At 45.5% G+C, this 26,323-nt stretch overlaps 2 protein-coding genes across 4 annotated transcripts in view; one reads left to right on the top strand and one right to left on the bottom strand.

The window, feature by feature from the left end:
• Positions 1 to 3,853: 3,853 nt before the first annotated feature.
• LOC8027346 (NFU1 iron-sulfur cluster scaffold homolog, mitochondrial) lies at positions 3,854 to 4,745 on the bottom strand. The gene has a single exon (XM_002407838.4). The coding sequence runs from the start codon at positions 4,717 to 4,719 to the stop codon at positions 3,937 to 3,939; it is 783 nt and encodes a 260-aa protein (XP_002407882.3). The 5' UTR covers positions 4,720 to 4,745; the 3' UTR covers positions 3,854 to 3,936.
• A 169-nt stretch (positions 4,746 to 4,914) lies between these two features.
• The window catches only part of LOC8027342 (mitochondrial intermediate peptidase), a 44,800-nt gene continuing 23,391 nt past the window's right edge, over positions 4,915 to 26,323 (top strand). Inside the window, exons 1-15 of one of the 3 annotated variants that reach the window (XM_029968508.4) lie at positions 4,915 to 5,295; positions 5,508 to 5,681; positions 7,744 to 7,832; positions 7,940 to 8,087; positions 8,629 to 8,747; positions 9,209 to 9,272; positions 10,121 to 10,326; positions 12,862 to 12,922; positions 13,701 to 13,753; positions 16,705 to 16,858; positions 17,477 to 17,605; positions 18,773 to 18,994; positions 23,388 to 23,621; positions 24,592 to 24,787; positions 25,947 to 26,052. In XM_029968508.4, coding sequence (XP_029824368.2) covers positions 5,143 to 5,295; positions 5,508 to 5,681; positions 7,744 to 7,832; positions 7,940 to 8,087; positions 8,629 to 8,747; positions 9,209 to 9,272; positions 10,121 to 10,326; positions 12,862 to 12,922; positions 13,701 to 13,753; positions 16,705 to 16,858; positions 17,477 to 17,605; positions 18,773 to 18,994; positions 23,388 to 23,621; positions 24,592 to 24,787; positions 25,947 to 26,023 — 2,079 coding nt within the window. In that variant the 5' untranslated portion in view covers positions 4,915 to 5,142 and the 3' untranslated portion in view covers positions 26,024 to 26,052. The remainder of the gene's footprint in view (positions 5,296 to 5,507; positions 5,682 to 7,743; positions 7,833 to 7,939; positions 8,088 to 8,628; positions 8,748 to 9,208; positions 9,273 to 10,120; positions 10,327 to 12,861; positions 12,923 to 13,700; positions 13,754 to 16,704; positions 16,859 to 17,476; positions 17,606 to 18,772; positions 18,995 to 23,387; positions 23,622 to 24,591; positions 24,788 to 25,946; positions 26,053 to 26,323) is intronic. The other 2 variants (XM_042294153.1, XM_042294154.1) reach the window with 2 other exon arrangements.

Raw genomic sequence — 26,323 nt, 5'->3', positions numbered from 1 at the left:
ATGTTTAGATTAAAAAGCGCAGTGTGAATTGTGACATTAAACAATGCAAAACGTCACGCTTCCATTGCTTAATGTCACAACTCAGACTGAGTTTTTTGTTCTAAGCATATGTTTCCGCATCGTCATTCCCTGAGCCGCGTCCGTAAGTTGCGGTGATTGGATTTCCATGTTTTATGCTGGAAAGTAGACGCACGGGCTTTTATTAGAGTGTAAACGTTACCTAAGCCATCTATCGGGGCAAAACACGTTCAATACACAAATGGCTACAGTATATGTCTTCGGTATCCCGTTGGAATATGCGTGATGTCCGTGAGCACCCTCGTAAAGCACAATCATGTTCCCACACACGCGGCATGTAGTACTCGCTCCGGTCTGCGCTGTTATTCTCGGCCTCACGATATTCCGGCACCATAAACGAACGCCGGTTATTCGTTGTGAGCTGTTATTGTAGCAAAGGGACGGGATCGAGTTGATTTTCGCCGACTTCCTTTTTGTCGTATGTTTGTTTTACCTCGTTGCTCGTCTATCCTCCTTATATTTTCCACCCTCTCTCGCGAAAGATTCACCTTTATTACATCACTTTCATAACTTACTTAAAGAGTGAAAGGAGGGGTGAATGCATGCCCGCCCTCTTGCCATGGCTCCGAGCTGTTGTCCCGCCAACGTCCTTGATATTTGCGTAATTTATTTATCCTCACGGCAGCATGGCCCCCGTGTGTGCTTTGAATTTGGAACGCCGGCTGGCAGATTATTCCAGGCTCTCTGTTTTCTTCTTGTCTGTCTCTAAACAACTCGCGATGGAGAACACTTTTTAAATAAAGCCCTCGGGGGCAAAGAAAGCTTCTTCGAGAAGGAAGCCGGTTGCGTGTTCTATATGGACACTTGTATATACACCTTTAAAAAATTGGTATTTTATCTTTGAAGTTTATTGGGAAGACGACGGAAATGATTGCGTTGTTCCCGCCGCTCGTTTGCTTTTTCAAAACGAGGAAGGTGCAAGAAGCGATTCCGCGCATTGCGTACATGTTGTTTAGTAACAAATAAGCCGCCGGTCTTTGAACAAGGTGGTGCAATTTGTTTAAAAAAAAAAAAGATGTTGAAATAACTTTTGTTTAAAATGAGAGCACACTTGGTTAGTTCGTATTCGAATCTCAGATATCAGACGTCAATACTTAAGATGCAGCTTGCATTTTGTTTCTGCTTCGTCTGATTATTTTTTTTAAGCAGGTCTTGCTGCTGGTTTGGGAGGGAAGTTGCTAAGGTGATAATTTATTTTAGACATGAAAAAACGCACACACACATGAAAGGAAGGATTGATAAACGGCTTCACCCCTTCAAGCAGCAACCTCCCTTTGGACCACTAATACCCCATTAACACGATCAAAAAGGTACATATTGGTACCTCTTCGATCCTGTGGATATCCTCCTGTTAAGTGCGTCCTTCTGTTATGTGTGTCCCTCCAGCCATTGCACTGAAATCGAAAGCAGCCTTCCATCAGTCACCATTGGGTAATGATTGCAATGTCCGAGTCCCACTATAGAGACAAACAGATACAACAGACACCGACAAGCCTCCAACTCACGCATCATACACGCGAAGATATCTTTGGCAGGCTTGCATCCACTCCTGTTCACTTTACGAGCACCTAGACTGCAAGCTTACGAAAGGTACTATCGCTTGCATGCTGCACGTGTTTGAGCTATGGTTTGAAGCTTGTCGGTGTCTTTTGTTTCCGTTTGTCTGCCTCTAGTGGGACTTGGGCACTCTAGACAAAAGTGTTTGATTGCTAAAGATGCGCTAAAGAAGTACCTGATCTCCACGTTTCAGAGCGGTAACGATAGATCTCCGTACTTCAAATATTTTAAAACAACTCATAGAATTAGAATGCACGCGTTGCTTTACCGTATGACACACAATTAAAAATGTATCGAAAATTGCCCTGCGATTGTCTTGCTACGTGAAACGTTTTAGTTCGTTACCTCCAGGAATTGCTTGTCGAGCTGTGCCTCCAGGCCTCTTCACTCCTCTCCACCAATTGACTCCACCCACTCCTCTCCACCCCATTGACTCCTGCCCAGTTCATTGATTGATTGACCCATTCACTTCTACCGTCGGGTCGGCCTGTGTCCCAGAGTGTAAGGAAAGACGGGTAGCGGATAAAGTGACTGTATGTGTTGGTCACGCGACGTCAATTTTCCAGCTAATCTAGCAGGGAAACGTAAATTTTTCCGCTGAATTTAGCGGGGAACCACAATTGGTGTAAAGGTCACGTGACATGAAGTCATCTGGCACAAATTTTCCCGCTACATTTAGCCAGGAAACTGAATCTGTGTTGAGGTCACGTGACGTCAATTTTCCCGCTAAATCTAGCGGGGAAACTGAATTTGTGTATAGGCCACGTTACATGAGGCCATGTGACTTCATTTTACTCCCTAAATTTAGCGAGAAAATTTGCGGTAACGCGTATTAAGGCTTCACTTCACCCGAAAACCTAGCTAGCTATAGGCTAATATTCATTTGCCTCCCTTTTGTGTGCCGACCGAGACTTAACCGCGTTTCAATCAAAAGCTCGACAAGCGATCGGGTTGCGCCCGACGGCATTTTGTCATTCATGAAATGAGCCTTAACCAACTCCGCCTTTCCGTAGCTGTCGGTATAGTCGCCGTAGAAAACAGCACCTTCTCAGAGGGCGTTTCAACCTCGCGAAATGGAAAACTGCCACAGCTGCTGTGGCCCAGGGGAGCGAATCACAGCGTTTAGGTTTAAGTCAGCGCTCGGTCCGTGTGTTCCTCGCTCTTTTTCTTCCGTACTTTTGGCGCAGTTTCCTTCTTCGTAACTGCATAACCAACTCGCCCAATTGTCAACGGTTTAAGTTAAACACGTAATAACGTCTAGTGAGAGCGAACTTATGCAGTGAAATGGACTCACGCGGACCGTCATTTGCTCTTTTCCGGATCAAGCTGAGCTAAGTGTAATCGCTGTAGTAAAGGCTAGGCTTCGCTGCAGCGCACTGATGCGCGAGGTGAAGCGGCGCTGGAAACCGTGCTTCGAAACGGGCCATATGAGATTAGACATATTAATTGCACGCTGCATAGAATGTACGATGACACACACTTAAACATTATGTTTATTAGGGTTATCTAATGAAACAGGTATGTTGTCCTAAGATAACAAAATATTAAGAACTAAGATGAAATCCTTCATCTTGATGGTTTCACTCACAAAAACGACATGCACCAAAAAGCTTATCGTCATGATGAGGGGTTTCCCCAGAAATTAAAACTAGGGGGGGGGGGGGGGGGGGGGGTTACACCCCCGTAGGGGGAGGGGGGGGGGGGTGTGTAGGGAAATTGCTGGTCATGACGCCAGTCGTCTTTGCGCGTTCGCTATTTAACCGGCTGAAACAATGACGCAGAGTAAATGCAGCGTGATCCTGCATTTTTTTTCCTTTTCGTGATTGGTGTTGCGGCTGTTAGAAAACGCACAAAAACGACGAGTGCCATGACGATGAACTTCTGGCTCTGCCTGATTAGCATCCGAAAGAAGCATAAAAATAATCATAATTGTTCTTTGGGGCTAGGCTGTTTCAACCCATAAATTCATATGGTCACCAATAATTTCTACTTTGTCGAACGGCTAATGCATAAATCGTGTTGTCATGTATTACCTTTCAACAATTTATAATAAAAACGGGTATTTTCAATAAAAAAAAACATTAAATATGCAAACAAACAAACAGAAGTTTGTAACGAAAATTTAAGGATTAAAATATTGGGACAAATAAAACAACACGAAGTAAGAACCCAGTCGGTGTTTATGTATACCACGTCTCTGCCAATCTCAACACAGGCGTAACCAAACACCAACTTTTATTCTACACAAGCAACTCGCTCTAGAGTTCCAACACAGTTCTGCAGGGCGCTTGCGCTGCCAAATCACGGATCGACCCCCTTACGACGTATCGCATCTTCCAACTTCTCAAACTCTTTGGTCGCCACTTTGTCCGCCTCGTCCAAGACTTGCTCGACGTCTTTCACCTCGGGAACGTAAAACTGGAGCATGTTCTGAATCCCGGCCTTGAGCGTCACCGACGAGCTGGGACAACCGGTGCACGAACCCTGCAGCTTCAGTTTGACGACGCCATCTTCGAAGCCCATGTAGACGATGTCGCCGCCGTCCTCCTGAACCGTCGGTCGGATCCGCGTCTCGATCAACTCCTTGATCATCAAGACGGTCTCACTGTCGTCCTCTTTGGGTCGCGTGTCTTCGGCCACGGGTTCGGTGCCGTCTTCGTTCACCACGGGCAGTCCCGTCGTGAAGAAGTCCATGATCGCCGCGTACAGGTGCGGTTTGAGCACCTGCCATTCTGTCTCGTCGTCCGCTTTGGTAACCGTGATGAAGTCCGGGCCGAAAAAGACGGCTTTGACGCCCTCGACGCGAAAGAGGTGCTTGGCCAGCGGCGAGTCTTTCGCGCTCGCTAGCGTCGGAAAATCTCTGGTGCCCTGCTCGAGCACTTTTACGTTCGGGAGAAACTTGAGGCAGTTCGGGTTCGGCGTCTCTTGGGTTTGGATGAACATGCGGGATATCCACGAAGTCCTGAACCCGCGCCGTTCGGATTCGGAGACGCGGCTTGCATTGCTGCGTAGCACCTCGCTGGCTTGGCCACGGAAAACGCTCAGGTAGCGGCCGCCCCAACTCGCGACGATGCGGGCCGCCATATTTTCGTGCGTTTTCAGGTTCGCTGGCGCCCTCTGTGATCGGTCATCGGAAGCGCCTCACTTTTCGTTAAAGTAATCCTGTTTTTGGAACAAATCTATGCACATGTAATGAATGGGCTTAGTAATAAACCGTAGTAAATATATTGTTATCAATTAATAAAAATATGACGAACGAAACTTGCTTATGTTGAATAGGCGGCGCTCGTGAGGGGCCCAGCTTCAAAATGGCGTTCCCCATAGGTGCGTTCAGCATGTGCGTGTTTATTCCCCGGTTGCTTCATTTGGACTCGTAATTTCTTGGGATATGCTAAACCTTTCCGTATCTTTGTGACGGAGACGCTCTACACGCTTAAAGATTAGATGTGCGTTAGAGAATAAGCGTTATTACAGTCAGCTCACATCCGTGAGCGCCATTTGAGTGACATGTTGCCGGTGGTGAGACCGCTGTTTCGGAATTCATCATCGTTTTCCGGCAGTGTTCTGCGATCTTTAACAACCTGGTCCCGTTTGGCGTCGTGCTTCAACAGCATCGGCGTGAAGAAGCCGAACCTCAATCTTGGGTTTGGTGAACGAACGGTAAGTACCGGCTGTTCCATTGCTCTCTGATCAACCGCTGATGGAAAACCTTGCCTGTTGACACCTAAACACTTCCAATAAGATATGATCGAGAAGTTACACTGACGCGTTCTATAGACCTCGTAATGCATGCTTCGCAGATGGATCTTGCACTATTATGTATTTAAAGTTGTGAGAAATTATGTTATTCGATTTTTCGTTCTATATTTCAGGGCTTGTTCGATCACTCGGTGTTGCGCGAGCCTAATGGCTTCTACCTGTTGAAGGAGCAGGCGATCCAAGATGCAGAGACTTACGTTGACGAAGCCACAGATTCGAACAGAAGTCGGAAGATGGTTCAGGTTTTCGACGACTTGTCCGACGCTCTTTGTAGAATCGCAGACATGGTACGTGCTTTTGATGCTTCTCCGTCTGAATCGATGTAGAAGTGCGAAATAAAATTTTAAGCGGATCCAATTCGGGATAGTCAGGCTGAACTTTTGACATGCGTGTAAGAAAGACACTGTAGAAGTTTGTCTAAATATAAACTGGACGTGAGAATCTTTGCTTCATCCAAAGGCATGTAATTCGTTCATCCTTTTTGCCGAACCCATGCAGATAATTGTGATAATAATAATAATAATAATAATAATGATGATGATGATGATGATGATGAGGTACTTGGTCAACATGGACACATGTGTATCTTGGGGGCGGTGGAGGAAAGCTCACCAAAGAAAAGCTCACTGCAAAACTGTTGGATGCAGAGAAAAGATCACATACGAATCTAAGGATCGTGCATTCACTCAAGTGAAATATGTTCACTCAACTGAAGTATGCTTCATGCATATGTGGTTATTCTGAGCTTGACTGGCAGAATTTATTTTTAGAATATAAAAACGTCTTGTAGCACGTCTGGCCTTGTCCGATGAAAATAAAAATAATTTCAACAAAACGGTAATAAAAAAAAAATAATGGGGGAAATATAACCAGGGTAGTGTGCTGCAGCTTGAGTAGTTTCTGGATATTTATTTATGAATTTATTTAAAAAAAAGTATAATATATATATATACTTTTTTTTTTTTAAATTTACTGTTTGTTTATTTTTGATGCTTTCAATATGTGCCTATGCTCTGTATTTAAATCAAAGAATTGTCACACGGGAAAAATATATACCCAACTGAGCACAAGCAAAAAGAAGTGGTTTTGGGAGAAAATCGATGCGTTGAGCTTCATTTCTACCTTTGACTTTGTTCGTCAGTTATGTCGTGTCTTTTTGCAAGCAAACCAGGACGCAAAAGATAGAAACAAAAACTGGGAAAATAATGTCGTATTGCAAGGAAATCAGATTGTGAAAAAGAAAAGCAAATGCAGCTTTTGCTAACAAAAAAACTAAGCTGTGTTTTTCTAGTGTGGTGGGGGTTTTCATGAACGAAAGTTGTTAAAATTGCAGTAATTCTTTCCTCCGCATTGTTTTCATTGATTAGAAGAATTGATCAAACAATCTGCTATGTATAAAAATGCATATTGTCATAAATAATCAATATTTTTAAGCTACAGTGATATTAGTCCAATTTAAATGAATCAGACTTAAAAAAAAAATAAGAGATCTGAATTTTTAAAAATAATTTTTCCGCATTTTTTTTTTTTTTCAGCAGGGTGACCTGACATGAAGTGTGTACACTGTGTGACACTGTCAGCATAAACAAACAATGGGCTTCCTTTTTTTTTTCAGTTTAGTGGTTGTTTTTAAACTACTATTGTGGTGGAAATTGCTCATTCGGGTCAGAGACTTATGCGATAAAAGTTTAACGCTGATCAGCCCCTTCACTAAGTAAAATGCAGAAAATTGCTTCGCACTGTGTTGCCGGTGTACTGCCTGCGTGAGAGGTGCCAAAAACCTTGGTAGCACTACTGCTACTAAATGAGAACGATCACTTTACATAATAATTTAACTCGAGGTGAGCTTCTCTCCGGGTTTGTCAGAAGACCGGTGAGCTTTTCTCTTGACCCACATAAAGTGTATGAGCTTTTCTCCGGTGAGCTTTTCTCTGGTGAGCTTTTCTCCGCGATTCATATCTGGGCCGACTTGTAAAGCTGGAAGCTTGCAATTACTTTAGAAGATTGGTTAATGGAGACCGAGAAATCAAGTTTGTCATGGGGTTGCTTGAGCTAATAATAGTTTGCTCAACTTTTGAAGCTTGAAAATGTCTACAACTAAAACAGAACCATACAAAAAACCATCAGGATGAGTCATTTGATAGAGCAAGGGATAATTCCTTTTGTTGGCATCTTTCAGGGGTGCACAGCAACTTTTGTTGAGGTCGTACAAAAGTACTTTTTCATCCATCCAACTCCAGATCTGAAACTTTTTTTGTAGAATGCTCTCGGAGGCGGTTTGCCTTTTGCACTTTAAAGCGGGTCGTAGTCTTTTGACTGCATTGAATTTGTTTTGTTTGGTTTCCGTAGGCAGAGTTTGTCAGGATTGGCCATCCTGAGAACCGATTTTCATCCGCAGCATTAGATGCATCTGTTTCAATCAGCAACCTTGTGGAAAAGTGAGTCAAGTTTGAAAGTGTTCCCTAGATTTAAAATGTTCAAGCCTTATTTTCTTTGCTGAAAGCAAAGAAGCAATCGTTGCAATCTACTCTACTTTGTGATGCAGGCTGAACACGAACAAGAACCTCTACGAGGCGCTGAAGCATGTCACAGAACACGGAGACGTCGTGCCCACCACGGCAGAGGATGACTATGTTTCAAAACTATTTCTGTTTGATTTTGAGCAGAGTGGAATCCATCTTGATGCTGAAACTGTGAGCAATAGTTTATTAGTAGCAATTTAATTACAGATTAGGACTATGATATTGTATCTTGGGCAATGAGAAAGGGTATATGAAAAGTATTGTTTTATACATCTTTAATTATACCAACATATAACTGCAGTCACCAGTTGGACCTGTGTGTTTTTGTTGAGGCAGAATGAGTCTTAATCAAGATGCAATCCTCAACTCAAGTGGGACTGCAAGTGTTCTGTAGCTGTACATTTTGCCTTATATTTTAGACCATTTGCTTTGCCTTTCTTACGACATGCTAAAGTGCTTATTATATTAACTCTATCCGTAAGGGCTCCTCTTTAGTTTTGGTGAACTTTGGCATTTCAAAAACGTGTTTTGATGGAGAAAACTGCTTCATGTTTCAATAAAAAGCTTGCTTTGTGTAGCGAAGCACGTTGGATTTGACAAAATTCACGTAACCATATTTTGTATACTTAACAACATAAAAATGAGAATAGATTTTGTTGCGACATACCAAGTCACCCGGAACTGTCTTTGTAACTGCTACGACGCGTTTCAGAGGAAGAAAGTTGTGTCGCTGAATGACTACACCCTACATGTTGGCAGCTACTTCGCAAACAATGCACTGCAGGCTCGTGCAGTGAAGAAGTCTGAACTGCCCGAAAACATCCGCAGTTGGTAAGGCCCTCACCCCTTTGCACCTGCTTCCTTGCATGGATAAATTTAATTAGCTATGCTGTCTTTTTTTTGGGTAGTTTCTTCATTAAAAAAAAAAATGCAGGTGTTTTCTAACTTTGTATTTTTATACCCGTGCCACACGGGCAACCCAAATGCCATTTACAATGAATGACATTTGAATGATCGGCCAATTAGGGCGTGACACTCCGAGCGTGGGGCGTTCCACGCGCGACAGATCGCGAGCCGATTCGTCGATCACACGAATGTCATTCGTTGTAAATGGCATTTGAGTTGCTCGTGTCGCATGGGTATTCGATTTGGATAATCTTCTGCACCTTATCACCTTGTTGCAAAAATTGGCAGGTTAAATCCTGCCATTATACAATGGATTAAAATTAATACGATTAAATAAGTCAGTTCTTTTCTGAGTCCTTTCCTTTTTTGTTTTGTTTTCCCCTTAGCTTCGCCATCGAAGGTGACAACGTAATCGTTCCAGGCCTCTACGCTGATGCCAATAACGAACTGGTGAGCATTTCTTTCTTGTCCCTGCTTCCATACTTGCACTAATCCCTCACTGAAAGGTGTAAGGACCCGCTCCTTTCTTGGCAGTGTGTCGGCTTTTAAAGTGGCAGTTTCCTGAGCTACCAAAACAAAGTACAATTTCAAAATACCGAGGCTTTAGTCTTTCCGGCACGCTATTTATCATCTCTAAATTCAAAATAGCTATAGAGAAAACGGCAAATAAAGGTGATGCCAAAACCGACATCCAAATTTTTCTGCACTCTCACTCGGTCTTCAGTAAGGTGATGTTGCATGCTGCATAACTTGCAAGTCGAGCAGACAGCGCGACGTACACTTTGCGATTTTCCACTTTTGCCCGCCTCCTCTTTTCTTATATCATTTCCACATTTTACATTGCCCCAACTTGGCTTCCCTCACAGCTTAGGAGAGGGGAGCGCTAAGAGGATTATCTTCCCTGCAGAAAACCGAGGTTGTATGTCGGCCTTCAACCAGCATTTTTCTTGCGCCATCAGCCTTCTTGTAAACTGTCGGGAACAAGCTGCTCTGCCTCATATTGGCCCATATTACAACATGTGATGTCACATTTTAGTTTGGCCATTAGAGCCTTTCAGACCAAAATATAAGCTTCAATAACTTCGTGAAAAAAAAAAAAAAGATTCTACTTTGCTATTTGGGTTACTGGTTCAGGTGTGTCTATTAATGTGTCTAAGCAATTTTGAGGCAAATCAGTGGCTAAAAGTTACGAGTTCCCTTTCGAGAATGTCTTGCCTCCAGCTCTGCTTACTTTGGAGTCACAACTCTTTGTGAAAAAGACACAATGGGACATCATTCTCTTTTTTCTACTTTCCAAGCTGCGAGAGGCCGCCTACAGGGCCTACCTGTACCCAGACAAACACCAGAGCGAGCTGCTGGACGAGCTCTTGGCTGCACGGCACCAGTTGGCCGTGCTGTGTGGCTTCCCCACGTACGCGCATCGAGCGTTGCGGGGAAGCATCGCCGGGAGCCCCGACGGCGTTCGCGAGTTCCTGGGCATCCTCTCTGCACAGCTGAAGCCCAGGTGAGGGAATTGCTCGTTTTTGTTTATTTATTTATTTACTTGACAATGCTGCAAACTCCAAGGGGGTCCAGGCAGGAGAGGCACATCAACACAGGAAGCAAGATACACGTGTCCATTTTTTTTTGACATAAGTATTCAAAAGCACGCTTTGACGTTTCTTTTGTTACTTGTCATTCTTGTTCTTGGGTAGAGAGATTTCTTTTCTTGGGGATTGTATGGCTTGCACTATTGGGGAGGAGATTCAATGGCTGCACCCCAAGTGGCTAATTTCAGATCTACGCCTCTGGGGACAACAACAATGACGCGGCACTCGCCTGCCGTAGCCGAACACTGCGTCAGTGTTCAGCTGGGGCTCGCATCCTTTCGTTACTCGAGGACTGGATCTTTTATAGCCGCTCTGGCCTTCATGAAAGTATAGCATGCTTCATGCCTGTGACCAGTACCAGTTCGGCACAAAGGCCGAAGTGGGTCTAGATCGTATTTTCTGACAACTGATTTCACAAGAGATCTGGCTTGTCTCGCCCCGCCAACGTCGCTCCGTTTATTGTTGACACTTTTCACTTTACGTAAAGAATCACGTCCGCAAGCCTCGTGTTGGGTAAACACCGAGCTTTGGGGGAAAGCAAACTGGAAAGAGCACCGCTGATAGTTCAGTCTCCTCGCCACTACTCAGTTCCACCTTACGAAAGACTGACGCGGATGCTATGAGCCCTCCCAGCCATTCCACTGCTGTAAACGCATCATGGGACTACATGCCCCTTGCGTCACTGCACCCCTACTGATGGCCACGTGACCAGGTTACTTTCTCGTGGAATTGGGTTGGCTTCAATGATTCATAACATCCTCTGTGGTCCGTTGTAAGCTGCAACGAAGTATAAGAGAGATGGTTACACCCCTAACCTCCAGGAGCTTGTAGCCTTTTTTGTGTCAAAGATCCCTCCCCCTGTCTCTTTCCCCGACTTTCTTTTTTGGGGTTTTCATAATGAAATGGCTTGCAAGCTCTTGGGCTTCGCGGGCTATTTCCAAACCTGCCAGAATGTGCACATATTAGGGACAAAGTTGGGGATTGTTTGAATCAAGCAGGAAAAGATATATGAGTACCGTAATATCTCGAGTCATCGCCCACCCCCCTACCGCCTGAAATTCGTTAAAAAAGTGGGGTGGGCCATGTCTCGGTGGGTGAGCACAAACACTTAAAAAAAGCGCCTATTTTTCTCTGCGTATTTAGCGCTGATGCACAAGAGATACATCAAACTCAAAACTCGATTTAGTTTCATTGTTTTATAGAAAAATGCTCACGAAAGAATATTTTACTATAGCGAAGTCCGTTGCTTGCATACGCGCTAGAAACACCGCCGATCTGCATATAGCGCGAACGTTTGTTCCGTGAAAGAATGTCACCATTATATATCCTGGTTAGTAAAAAAAAAAAAGAAAGAAAAGTCTACAAGAAAATAGAAAAACCGATCAGGCGCAGCGAGCGAGCGAGCGAGCGAGCGAGCGGGCGGACCAAAGAAGCGACCAAGAGCATTGCTGGGACAGCGGAAAGCCGGCGGTCGCGTTGGCAAATACTTTGGCGTCGGGCCAAGTCGGGCGCCTTGTCAATTGCAAACTCTTGCGCAACTTGTTTGGTGCGTACATACGTGCGTCCGTGCACGGCGGGCTATCAATGCACGGTTGGGACGCTCTGCAAACGTCTGTGTAGGACGTTCCAGCAAAGCTTTATTTACGCTTTGGCTTTGCCTAAAATATTGCACAACCGCGGTCGCGATGGGCGGGAAGAAGGAGCGGGTTCGCGGTGACCTTACTTCGGCGGGGACAGACTTCGACCTAACACTCCGCGGTTACGTTAACAAACTCTTATTTTGTTATCTCCATCGTTTTCGCACGGATACACGACCACTTTGGGGTCGCTCACAGAGGAAATGCGTAAACAAAAAGAAGTGTCTTTCCCTCCTTCGTTTTACTTTGTCACGGACGTCCTCGAACTGTAAGGTCCGCGGCCGCGTCATTCGGGTAGGATGAGTGTTCGCTGATCGCAGAGTTTGCGCTGGGGTATTTGAAGGGGTGGGCGATGACTCGGTGTTTTTTCGGAAATCGATATTGGCCCAAAAAGTGGGGTGGGCGATGGCTCGAGGATGGGCGATGACTCGGGATATTACGGTAGAGGTACAGGTTTCATTCGAAAAGTCTTGGTGGGAAATATTTGAGTAGATTGTGTAACTTGTATTGCTTGGATGCGCATTCTATCTTTTTATTTTCTTGCTCAGCTACCGTGATTATTTATTCTAGGCATGTATTTTGCATGATTGGGATTGAGACCACACAGAGGAGGTCAGGTTTTTCTCAATGTCCTTCATCTATACTTTTTTTGCAAGTTGAACAGCCTTTAGGAGGTTTGTTTTCTAGGACTCCCATTAGGCATCTTCCCTCTTTTTAGGCATGTTGCTTTCCTTGACAGATTAGGCCTAACTACTCGTGCTGTATGGTGCCACAGCCTCTTCAGCTGATTTGCAATGTGTTGTTGCACTCCAGGGCCGAGCAGGACTATAAAGAAATGCTGAATATGAAGGCGTCCGGAAACAAGTCGGGGGCTGTAAGTGTACCTCTTATTCTAGCATTTCGGGCCAAGAAAGCCAGAGCAGGCATATACCGTATATACTCGTGTTATAAGCTGCCATTGTGTATAGCCCGCACCTCTCATTTTGGGATGCAAAAATTCAAAGAAAAATTTGAAAGGTGCCTAAAATGAATGTTTCGCCTATCACCGAGGGCCTAGTCCTGCAAAGCGCTACAAGGTGGTGCTAGCTAGTTTTTGCTATGAAAATGTAGAGCCCAGCAAAGGTACCTACATTATCACCTCTCACCATTGACCCCGTAAGTGATGACGTCACAACCTGGCGTCTGGGTCCAAACAAACCGTTGCTAGGGACGTTGCTATGGACTAGTGCATGGAATAATTGTTTTATTCTTTCTTCATCCATGACCAAAACCAACACGCTCTTCTCCCAAGCATAGTTTTTGCCATTCGCTGCATATCATTATTAGCATTATGCGACATGACACTTCCGCTGCTTCTGTTTTCCACGGCGACGTGCCAGCGTCATTTTGTCTTTGTTATAGCAGACAGTAATGGGTCATTTTGATTCTCTCGTTAGGGAGTAGCAGAAAAAGAAATGAGATCTCGTGATCTAGCTCCTCACGGGATACGGTGGTGAATAAATAAACGAAAAAATGCAATATATATATATTCTTTTTTTTTAAGTTTGGCTTTTGTATAAGCTGCATCTGAGCAGAATTAAAAAAAAAGATGCGGCTTACACTTGAGTGTATATGTTAGTGTGCAGGTATCTCACAAGGGGCATCTGTTTCAGGTGCTCCAGCCATGGGATGTCCCCTACTACACGTCACAAGCACGGCAAGCGAGGTGAGTTACATTGACCTGCACATCATACTCTCCCGCTGTTGCTAGTATTCTCCTTTGGTTTACTCTTTACTTCAAAATGTCTGGTGCGATGTAGGATAGGACATATTTTTACATTAGAAGATGTACCACCTCAGAGTTCACTAGCACCGTTTTACGGTTGACTGAAAATGTAGAGCCCAGCAAAGGTACCTACATTATCACCTCTCACCATTGACCCCGTAAGTGATGACGTCACAACCTGGCGTCTGGGTCCAAACAAACCGTTGCTAGGGACGTTGCTATGGACTAGTGCATGGAGACACCACATGAGGCTAGATTTTTGCTTACAAGTAAGTAAATCATTTTTTGTAAGCAACCAAACTCCTTGATGTCTAATTATGAAGATACAGTGTAGACCGCATATAACGTATGTCTCGGGAGTCGCGAAAATCCGCACTATAAGCGGTACCGCACTATAACCAAAACATCAATTTTTCAGGCCAAAATACATGCCATGAAACAACTTACCTTTGTAAAAGAATTTATTTTTATGTTAGATGAAAAATAAAGCTTTGTTTGAGGAAAGTCTTTATTTCACCAGACTAGTACAGTTCTGTCTCAAGTGTGTCACACATTTTGAAAGAAATGAGCGGCTTTTGCCTGGCGCAGCCTTTTAACGGCGTCGCGGGTTGCGGACGGACGTTGCGATCGTTCAGGATTGCTAACCCTAATCACTTTTCTCCGGAGATGAAAACGCGTGAAAATTCGCATCCTTCATACGGTACGCGCCAGTAATACCTTGAACTTGAGCACACGCATGAAATGCGCCAAATAAGAAATCCGGGCGATGTTCAAGGACACAAATGCTTAGAAATCACCACTGTAGTCGAGGTAAACAAACACGACGACACGGGCGTTTCTGCCGTCTTGAGAGCGCCGCCACGACATCGCCGCACGAGTAGGTGGATCTTCCCTTCTAGTACTATGTGCTGGGTTATCACAGCGACACACAACGAAAATTCACAGTCAAGGTAGCGCTTTTACGCAGAACGATGAGATGAACGCCGTCTACGACGACGATCACAACCGACGCCATGTTTACGGATAGAAGCAGCCGGCCCGCGACCGGAGAGGAGGAGGAGGAGGAGAAGCGTTGTAAGAGAGGTTGGGGGGGAAAGGAGAGAGCATGCAACGCGCGCGAACACTTCTCCTCGACCTGCGATTGGTCTGTCGTTGCGGTTGTTTGTTTCTTTGTTTCCAACGCAGCGGAGGGACGCACGCACGTGAACGACACGTGCGTGCGTCCCTCCGTCGCTAAGGCAACTAAAGCCTCTCTCTTCGCTTCTGCCCGCTTTTTTGAGCAACATCCTTGCCCCGCTAGTGCAGCGTGCGGCTCGCGCCGTCAACGCAGTTATCTAGTGTCGCACAGGGAAGCGAGCTCGCTGCTCCAGTCGTCGGCGCGGTCGGCGGGCTCTGCCAAAAACCGCACTATAACCGGTATTTCCCTTCGCGCGCCTGCATTTTAAGCGGTATGTAATTACATGGAGTTCTATGGGAGGTGAACCGGTGGTTTAAAAAAACCGCGTTATACCCGGTCCTGCACTATAAGCGGTTACGTTGTAAGTGGTCTATACTGTATTCTTGTCGTCTCAGTGTCGTATTGCAACAATGAAAGCCATTTCTGAAGTATTACACTCCGCTTTGCTTTGGTAGCAGACGGCATATGATAGATTTGCTGGCCTCTGTTGCAGTGGGCGTCTTCAATTGCGCCGGTAAACAAGCGACAAAAATGATTGCATTGCCGTCGCCGCGTAGAGACGTCCGCAATGTGCGTTTTTTTCTGTGAAAAACCCAGCTTAGTTCAGAGGGTGAAAGTGCCGTAAAATCAAACCACGTCATGCAGATCATTTATGAACACGACCTGAAGTGCATTACCGGCGTAATGCAGGCCAGTATCAGAAACAAATCGTACGCCGTCAAGGTAATTCGTTTATTATTATTATTATTATTGAGGTTGTCAGGTTGTTAAAGAATTCCATGTCTATCGCGATTTTTCAGTAACCATTGCAGCGATGGTTACAACCAGGTACGACTCACCCTCAGCGCGAGTCCACAAACAAAATTTGGGATCTCGACCGATCGCCTGAAGTGCTTTTCTCACGGGTCCAATGCTATCTTTTAGCAGACGATAATCTCGATCGACACCCGGACTTTCGATACACCATATTTTGCATGGAACCCCACTATGAGTTCTATTAAGTTACTGGAAATCATTATATTTAGAACAATGCAATATCAGAATATTGTACTTATTCACACGATTCAAACGACGGCACCGGCTTGGCCTGCCGGCGTGTGGCAGACGGCATACTTCTTGCATTCGCCGTCTGCTGCAGGCATCTTGAGGACCGGAAGTTGCAGTCGTAAATATTTCAGAAACAAGCGATTACTGGCACACTTCTGTCGAAACATAGATGACATTCAAGCTTTCTATATCTGTGATTTTTAGAAGTTTAAGTCCTCCTCCTGATTTCTGAATGGTCGGGTTTTCGTAGCGAAACCTAGCCACATGTATTTGTCCATAACAACGACCCTAGCAACGGTTTGTTTGGACCCATGACGTCACACTTACGGAGTCAATTGTTTTATAAACATCCCAGAAACTGTGTAACGGCTTTTGCATCTTGCTGCAGGTGATATAAAAGAGTTCGAAATTGCGTGGAGACTTATTGGATGTTTCGGATGTTAAGTCGCTTAGCTTTCGTGTTCACCGTCTCTTAGCTTTCGTGTTCTTCCATGAACTTGGTTTATAAATGTTTCTGGCACATTCAAAAGAAAGCTTGAAAAGAAACCAAGTAGTCTGAAAACAAGACAAAACTCTGGCTTAATTACTGGCTTCAATTAGGTATGACACTGTCCCCATTTTTCTGAGCTTGAATGAAATGGACTAATGTCCTCTTTATTATTTCCAGGTTCCAGTTGAAGTCGTCCGATTATGCCCCGTACCTGTCGCTCGGCTGCTGCATGGATGGCTTGAATGAAATCTTCCACTCCTTGTATGGCGTCAGCCTTGAGGCCGAGGAGGTCAAGTCTGGTGAAGTGTGGCACCCCGACGTGGTCAAGCTGGTGGGTTTAAATGTTGACTTAATACTTTCCCCCTTTTCCACTTTCTCCTCTTGCATATCTTCACTCATTTGACCTACTAGGTCGTTGTGTGCCGACCAATATCCTCTCCTCTTGCGGCTCGTTCACATTCTCTTTGGCTCTCAAACCCTAAGTCTTTTTTTTTTTTCAAAACTGGCGTATGCTTTTTCTTTCAAGTGCCCTCGTCTTTTAATTTTCATTTCACTAAAACACCAATGGGGTGGCTATTTGTGGCAGGGAACAAAAAGGAGGTGACACCCCGGGAGCAAGTGTCGCAGCATCTTCCCCTCGAGAAATAGAAAAACACATCCACCAAATACAATCTCACGTTCGGGACAACAAGTAACAGAAACCATTTGGCCCTGTGAATAGGCGATGCCTGTACCATGTACTATTGCGATACCCTTTTCTTCTGAAGCTGCCATTTTAGATTTAGGTTGTTTGGGGTTTTGGGTTGCACTGGGCTGGTACTTTCTCATTTCTAGTGACATTATCTACATTTTTCTTGCGTTTATGTGTGTGAATAGGTGACACCTTCCAGGAATTTGAAGATACTAGTAGTTGAAATGTAAATGTTGTGCCTGTCCGCTTCCCAAACAGGTGGTGAAGGAAGAGAACCGGCTGCTGGGCTACATCTACTGCGACTTCTTTGAGCGTCAGGAGAAGGCCAACCAGGACTGCCACTTCACCATTCAGGGAGGGAGGGCCTTGCCAGATGGCTCCTACCAGGTAGTGCCCGTTTTTGATATGAGTCCTGAAGCTTGACTCTTTATTTCTGGTACACCACCACATTAGGAAGGTGGGAACCCATCTCCTTATCTAGATTTCATCCATAGCCATAGAAGATCTCCCTTAACTCCTGATTCTACTCAGCCTTATACCTCCCACCTCGGGAGCACGAATCCAAAGCGGGTGAAACCCTCCTAGGTATAAGAACATTCTTCCACCTGCTTTTCCGACCATCTTAACCCTTCCACTGCTGAATACAAACTTTGGTAATCCCATAGTCCCTGATGTACCTTAAATATGCATCTTTTAGGAAACTGGAATTATAGGGGTGTACCCCCTCAATTGTGCTCCTGCTAAACGAGTGCGTGAGGAAAGATATCTCTACGGATATCTTACTCAAGGATTCCTTTGTGGACCACTGAGCAAAACGCTTGCAAAGTGGGAAATTTAGAGTGCTGAGGGTGTTTATAAGCTTGGCTGTCCGAAAAATAGAAAATTATTGTGTCTCCACAAAAGAAGACTGTTGACAAATGCTTACTTTGAGTAGCAAAGTGAAGTGCAGAGACATCGGCCAATATTTGCGAGAATTATAAGCAAATAGTCCAAATATGTCACATTCATCATTGGTTACTTGTTGCCGTGCAAGTTCTTTTTGTGTGTGTGTTTGCTGTTGGTTGCCTTTTGGGGGCTTTTGGCCGTTCAAGGTGCCTTTAACAGGTTTTATCTCTTGTCGTCCACCAACATTGTATTTTTGTTGGAAAAATAAAGGATACCCCAAAGCAGTGGTTTTCAAACGTGGGTTTGCAAATTTGTGAGGTCCTTGGAGGCCATAGATTCCCAAAGCCCTCGACAGTCAATCAAGTCAAGCGGTAAAACTTTTATATTCATTCTGGCTATCCCCTAAAGCTAAATAGACTGCACCACTTGTGCTGAGTTAGTGGGGTTAATTACTCTACATTTCAGAGCTTTGAAGTTGGTTTGCACCCATTTAAGTTCTCTTCGTTTACCCTTTTGTCATTGTTATCCTCCAGTACCCCCTCCCCCTAATGTAGGGGGCCCTCCATTACTTTCGCTGATCCAGAAGGGCTCCCGATACATCAGTGACCTAGAACCGCCGCATTAAGGAGTACATTAAACTAAGGGAATCCAATCCTTGCCCACCCCCAGACCCCGATCGTGGTGCTGATGTTGAACCTGCCGGCCCGCCAGTGGGGGTCCCCGCCCCTGCTGACCCCGTCCATGATGGACAACCTGTTTCACGAGATGGGCCATGCGATGCACTCGATGTTGGCGCGCACCCGCTACCAGCACGTGACGGGCACACGGTGCGCCACCGACCTGGCCGAGGTGCCCTCCATCCTCATGGAGTACTTCTCATCGGATCCCAGGGTAAGTTTGGGGGTCTCGTGGTTTTTAGGGGCGAAGCTCCTTAGGGTATAGCCTTGTCCGTCCGGTATCCGTGCTCCCATCGATTGCCATCCCATCTGTCTTCTTAAAAAAAGAAAAAATGTTTGCGCAGTCGACAGAATTCGAACCTGTGTGGGGAGCCCCCAATGGATTTCTAGTCCATCGACTTAACCACTCGGCCACGACTGCGGCACAAGTAGGGGGCTCTGAGATGTGGTAGTAACTCAAGAGCTGGGGATGTCATGGATGAAACGTTGCATGTAGCTGCTCAACGTCTATACAGGAGAGGGCGCTGCGGTCAAATGCTCAAATGCGTATATAACCACGTCCCATACCACACATTCTCTTTCTGACATCAGCACTATTTATGAACAAAATCAGTATCATCAGCACCACCAGAGCTTCGCCCCAATCAAGATCATTCACCACGTAAAGATGCAGTCTTTTCTTCTTTTTTTTTTTTTTTGTGGAGCCATTTTGGCAGGTTGGCTTTTCCGATGGGTGGCTGCCGACGGTGAAAAGCTGGAGTTGCTGGAAAATTTAAGTGCGTGTCGGAACGTTGGGAAAGCGATAGGGCACTGGTTCTCAAACTGGCCCGCGCAACCTCGGGGGTCCTCGAGAGCGTTAGTGTGGGTCCGCGCCAAGTAAATAAAACGCTATAAAAACAAGCCGTCCTATGCCGTCGCACGAGATTTCTGATGCAGAATGCATCAGGGGTCCCCAAGCAGCCTCGGAGGGGATCAGGAGGTCCATGGCAGCCAAAAGTTTGAGAGCCGCTGCGTTAGGATCCACCGAGCTGCCTGCGAATTTTATGCTGCCTAAGCGAACCCGTGAAACGGCGGTGGATCTTAGTCTGCCTGAAAACGTTGGGGAACCGTCGGGAAGCTTAAATGTAGCTGCGAATGTCAGGCAGTGTCTACGAGCTGGGAGAATAGAAAGGCTATGGGGGTTTGAGAATTAAATTGAGCTTGGAAAGGCTGGGGAGGGTAGAAAGAAAAATTTAATGACAAGTTTCTAGGCAATTCTGTTGGATACATGGAACGTTCTGGCATCCCAAGCTTTTAGCGATAGCTGCACCTCATGGCTGCATCTTTATTCAATCAGTGTCCCGTAATATAAATTTCTCACTAAATTTGGTGGGTAAGCCGACTTGATGTATAGGTCACGTGGCATTAACTTCCCCGCCAAATTTAGCGGAGAAGCTGAATATATGTGTCGGTCACGTGACGTCAATTTTCCCGCTAAATCTAACGGGGAAGCTGATTTTGTGTAGAGCTCACGTGAAATCTGGTAATGTGACGTTAACTTCCCCACTAAATTTAGTGTGGCAACTGCATTTGTGTAGGTCATAGGACGTTATTTTTCCCTCTAAATTTGGCGGAGAAACTGAATTGGTGTTGTCACGTGATGTCAATTTTCCCACTAGATCTAGTGGGAAAACCGAATTTATGTATAGGTCACGTAACATGACGTCATGTGACGTTATTTTCCCGCTAAATTTCATGGGGAAACTGAATTTCTGTGTAGCTCACGGGACGTCATTTTCCCCGCTAAATCTAACGGGGAAGCTGATTTTGTGTAGAGCTCACGTGAAATCTGGTAACGTGACGTTAACTTCCCCATTAAATATAGCGTGGCAACCGCATTGGTGTAGGTCATGGGACATTATTTTTCCCTCTAAATTTAGCGGAGAAGCTGAATTGGTATTGTCATGTGATGTCAATTTTCCCACTAGATCTAGTGGGAAAACCAAATTTATGTATAGGTCACGTAACATGACGTCATGTGACATTATTTTCCCGCTAAATTTCCTGGGGAAACTGAATTTCTGTGTAGCTCACGGGACGTCACTTTTTTCGCTAAATCAAGTTGGGAAACTGAATTTGTGTAGGGTGACATGACATGATATTGTGGCGTTGTTTTTATGCTAAATTTAGCAGGGAAACTAATTGGTGTTGAGGTCACATGATGTCAGTTTTCCCGCTAAATCTAGTGGGGAAACCGAATTTACGTGTAGGTCACGTCACATATATTTTGTTGCCAAATCAAGCAAGGAAATTGAATTTGTGTAGAGGTCACGTGACACGACATTGTCACGTCATTTTTCCGCTAAATTTAGCGGGGAAACTGAAACGGTGTTGAGGTCACGTGACCTCACTTTTTCCGCTAAATCTAGCATGGCAACTTCATTCGGCTTCTCTTAATCTGGCTTCACAAAATCCGGAACAGCTAGCCAAAGAATGTTTCACATTAAAAGTAACAATTGTGCACATTATCTTTTTTTAGAGTGCAGCTCTTAGGTGCCCGTTTCCTGCAATTAGCAGCTTCGGCGTAACCACGCGTTGCATTACATGACGTCACAGACCTATACACAAATTCAATTTCGTACTAAATTTAGAGGAGAAACTGCTCCCAAGCAAGGCCTCTCGCCCGCTAGATTTAGGGGGAAAATTGACGTTGTTTTACCTCTGCACCAATTCAGAGTCCCCTCTAAATTTAGCGGGAAAAAGGACGTCGCATGACTCTGTGTCACTTGACCTATACACAAATTTAGTTTCCCTGCTAGATTTAGCGGGAAATTTGACGTCGCCTGACCTCAACACCAATTGAGTTCCCCCGCCAAATTTAGTGGGAAAAATGACGTCACCTGAATTCGTGTCACCTCACGTATACACAAATTTGGTTTCCTCCCTAGATTTAGCGGGAAATTGACATCACGTGACCTCAACGCCAATTTAGTTTTTCCGCTAAATTTAGCGGGAAAATGATGTCACAGCTTCGTGTCACGTTGCCAATGCACAAATTCAGTTTCCGCGCTAAAAAATTGACGCGAATGTTGATGCCAAAATGCCTCAAGAGCTGCGCTCTACTTTCCCATTACAAAAAAGTGTAAACGTCTCTTAATTTTTTTAGCGTATATATTGGAGAGAAATCTAGCGAAAAACTTGGTTCAATTTAAGGATAGGCAATGGCATACCACTTAAAGGGCAACTCCGCTCAAGTCCGAAGATTTCGGGATAATGAGTGATTTCGAATTAAAAAGCCCTAGTAGAAGACACTACGTCTTTTGCTTCGCGAAAAATGGGATATATATTTTTAAATCTAAATGTAAACACGAGCGGAAATCGAAACCGAAACTTCGGCTCCGTCCGGCAACATTGGCCTTGGGCCGCCAAGTACATGGCCATCACGTGGTACGAGAGGTCACGTGATCCTCGGCACAACGACGGGCGGGATGGGGGCGGGCGGGCGTGCGGCAGGCGCGAGTGTCGTCTGCACCGCACTCTTCGCCACGTTTTGGTGTCTACGGCATTCGACGACGTCTGCACAACTGCGGCATAAGTCTGGGACTCTGCGCACGTGGTGTCCATAGTGTGGACGAAACTCCGAGAGGCAATAATCACAAACGGTGAGACGACGACGGTGGTTGTGACGCGGAAGACGGCGGTAACGGCGGGACCACGGCGGGCGGTTGGTCTGCTCCCAAGAAGCGCGCTGCGCAGGCGTGTACGTCAATCACGTGGACACCGCTGAGCGCCGAGAGGCAACGTTGCTGACGTCACGCGCTACGCTCGATCGGAGAAGTAAAAACAAGCAAAAGGGGGCCATGTAGATGGCGTTTAGCTCAATGTTGGCTTCGCCCATGCCGTAGCCTTGACTGTGCTGTTGGTTGCGCCTGAATTCGCCCGCTCGAGTCAGCCGATTTCGGCAACTTGGTGAGTTGCAAAGTTTGCCGGACCATTTAAGAAACATTTAGACAGAACTGCGTCGTAATATTTGACATGTAGTCTTCCTAGGCGATGCTGAAGAGGACTGCATTGTTTTTTCAAAACCAAAAATGAAGCGGAGTTGCCCTTTAAGGAAACACTGAAGCCAACTTGTAATGTACTGCTAGTAGATGATGATAGCAAGACATCATTGCAATCACGAAAGTTAACAGCATTGAGAAATCAGATTCACAGCTTTTTGACATTCAGTGCTTTTCTCCCATCATACAAGAAGCCACTCACGACTCGATTGGGTCTTCATGGCTCTCTTGCTACGCTCGCCTCCTGACTACATTAGTCTTAATTAATTCGTGTCAGGTGCACTAAGTACGCACATTCATTTGATCAAACGTAAACATCAGTTGATGCCGGCAGGCGTACAGCGACTAGAAACGTGGGGCACGGCGAGTTACGAGCCTCATTATCGCTCAGCAGCAAACGAGGTTGCGGTGTTCACCGACGAGAACACCCCAGAATGAATCTCGAAGCAAGGAGCGTGAACATAATAAGCCATGAGCAATGCCCCGCATTTCTTAAGGTGTCATTGACCACAGAGCCATGCCACGACGAATGGCAGTGCTGTGACCGTTCAGCGACGTCGCCTGCAGGTGGTGTCCATGTTTGCGAGGCACTACCAGAGCGGGGAGCCCATGCCGTACCAGATGGCACTCTCCCTGCGCCACCTGCGCTACCACTTTGCGGCCAGTGAAACGCAGCTGCAGGTGCTGTACGCCCTGCTTGACCAGCGGTACCACTCGCACCACCCGCTGGGGAAGAGCACCACCCAAGTCTTGGCCGAGCTGCAGGACCAGCACTATGGCCTACCTTACGTCGAGGACACGGTGAGGCTCCCTTGTTCGAGTATCATGCTCTTGAACGTGTTAGCGCTTTGAACGGAAAACTTTGCCAATCACAGATTAGTGGGTATCCTCTTACCTCAGACTGGTGTTTTCCCGTCTTGATGGAGCCATCTGAGACTTTCGTGTTGTTCATTTCGGTTCTTGTCACTCTTTTACACCCCGGTGTCAGGGGTGATGCCATCGTAGTTTAACTTTCGTGAGCTCATCTTTGTATGGTTTCTATGTCCCATGTGGCAAAAAAATTTCTTTCAATAATCTATTTTTATGGCGGATTGGTTTCAGTGTGTCAAATATTCTGTGAAACGTTTCACCATCAATTACAACAAGGGATATTCAGTGCTAATGGATAGTAGTAGTGATAATAAATGGGGTGAATGTTGTTGCTTTTTGAGACAACTGCACTTCTGCATCTATTCGCACGGCGGGGAAATTTCAGGAACGAGGTCTGTGGACCTTTACACTTGCCATAGACCAGATCGAAAGTACTGGGTTCAAGTTCATATTTTTGGTCGTTGCTTCTGCCGTACGAGTTACGGCTTTGACTTCGTACCCATAGGCTTTGTTGTGCTCCAAGTTAAAAGAGAATTGAGCACATACACCAATGTTCATAGCCATGCACATGACGCTCAATTCAAACCCTGCTAGTGCCTTGTCAGTCTGGCATTGAAGAACCGTATTCTTTACTTTCCGAAAGGAGAAGAAAAGAGAACAACCCGTAACATGCAAACTCTTGGACCAGCACAGGTAAAAAAAAAAGTGACATATAGGTACATCCCTGCAGTTTTTCTGTCTTTTTAGCTGGGAACATGCAGAACTCTGTACCCAAGAAACTGTAATGTTATGGTACACGGAAGAACATATTCGCGGAGGGGTTCATTCTGTGAATACTACACCTTTATACTCCTTTTTTGCGTGATTGTTTTGCTGTCTTTTGCTGAATGTGAACTTGTAGGCTTGGCAGCTGAGGTTTGGACACCTTGTGGGCTATGGGGCCAAGTACTACGCTTACCTGGTGTCCCGGGCTGTGGCTGCCTGGACCTGGCAGGAAGTGTTCAAGAGAGACCCTTTCCACAAGGAGGCTGGCAACATGTACCGCCAGAAGTTGCTGTCCCATGGCGGTTCCGTTCCGGCCAAGCAGCTCGTGAGCGGTCAGTGTTTCAGTTGCTCACCATTCGCTCTAGTCAACCCCTAGTTTACATTTCTCTTAGAGGTTCTTGCAAGCACACAATAGAGAAACCAAACAGACTGTTTGGTTCAAGGTATTTATTAGGGAGTTTTAGCAAGTTTCCACACGAACGGTTCGCCTTCAAACGCATCAACGACGCCACTGCGCATGCGTGCACGAGTCGTTCGGGGCTTTGGGAGGCCCTTTTCGTTCGTTTCTCCCACTCCGGCCACTGGAGTCGTCACCGCAACGCAGCCAGCACCGTTCACGACTCGGGTAAAAAAAAAAGATGCCGGTCGGTTCGGCGACTATCTTCGCCGACCCAGCCGAGCATTAGGCTTAAGACTGCTGGAGGCGATTTGCCATCCTGTTAGTCTGCTTCATTTAAGAGGTTGAACCAAATCATTTCGAGGACTGCTCACAACAATAAGTGATCGTGAATGCTGTAAACTGTGCATTCTAGTAACTTTTTGCGATCTGCGGGCAGCCTAGCTGCTGTGGCGACCTCGAGCAGACGAACTGATTTGGTTCGACAGCATACAACGTGAACAATCTTTCCAGTTCAAGATGATGGAGACACACCACATACCTTTACGGTCGTTCAGGTACTTTATTGCTCTATCTAGCTTCGCAATTCTTGAAATTCCGACCGACAAATGTTACGTCGGCCGTCTTGTTTACATCAGTTGTACGCCGAAAACACGAGCCGCCATGGATTTATTAGTTGCAGAATGTTTCACATGTTTACTAGAAGATGGCGCCACCAGTCAAACAAATCATCATCATCATTTACACGGTCGCGCCAGTTTCACGACTCGCTAAAATATGTCAAATTTCATGTACGGTTTCACGGGATGGACCAGCTGCACCGTTCATGATTTCGGAACCGTGTCCTCAAAAAACGACTCGCTAAAACTCCCTATTGTGGAGGAAGGCAGGTAAAACCTTATGCCGTCAGATTCTTGAAGTGCTCTTTGACAGCACAGAAGGTACTGATGTCGTGACATATTTTGGTCACTTACTTTGCTTCGTCATTATGCTAAGATATTGATTGCAAGTGGTTGTGCGAGCATCTTTAGAGAAGCTTGTTTCCAAGATTTAATGTCCAAATAACCAAGCTTTGTCGTTTTTTATTTTTCCAGACTTCCTCTCGAAGGAGGCTTCCCCTGAAAACCTTGCAACTTTCCTGATTTCGGACATTGAAACAGGCTTTGCGTGATGTCTGGAGAGAAAAATTCTCAACACCAGGTGAGGTGGAGCCTTGATGGAAATTCGCTTACTGAAAGCAACATCAAGTCTTGCCAACAAGCATGCAACCCTTAAAAAAAACCTGAAAAGAAAAAAAAATATTTTTTTTACCAGTTTGATGGGGAAACGCATGTCATAAAATGAATTTTCTGCAGAAAAGAAAATTGTTTAGAGCAATATTGATGGCGTGAGACTGTTTAGTTGGCAGTCACCTTCGTTCCATTTGTTTTCTCTTTTCGGCATTTCGGGAGTGTGGAGGAAGGGTGGATCA

This window comes from Ixodes scapularis, unplaced genomic scaffold, assembly GCF_016920785.2.
Source record: "Ixodes scapularis isolate PalLabHiFi unplaced genomic scaffold, ASM1692078v2 PGA_scaffold5__190_contigs__length_132052651, whole genome shotgun sequence".
In the NCBI taxonomy this organism is placed as follows: Eukaryota; Metazoa; Arthropoda; class Arachnida; order Ixodida; family Ixodidae; genus Ixodes; species Ixodes scapularis.
Note: the sequence above shows the minus strand (reverse complement) of the source record. Positions and strands in the feature narration are given on the sequence as shown.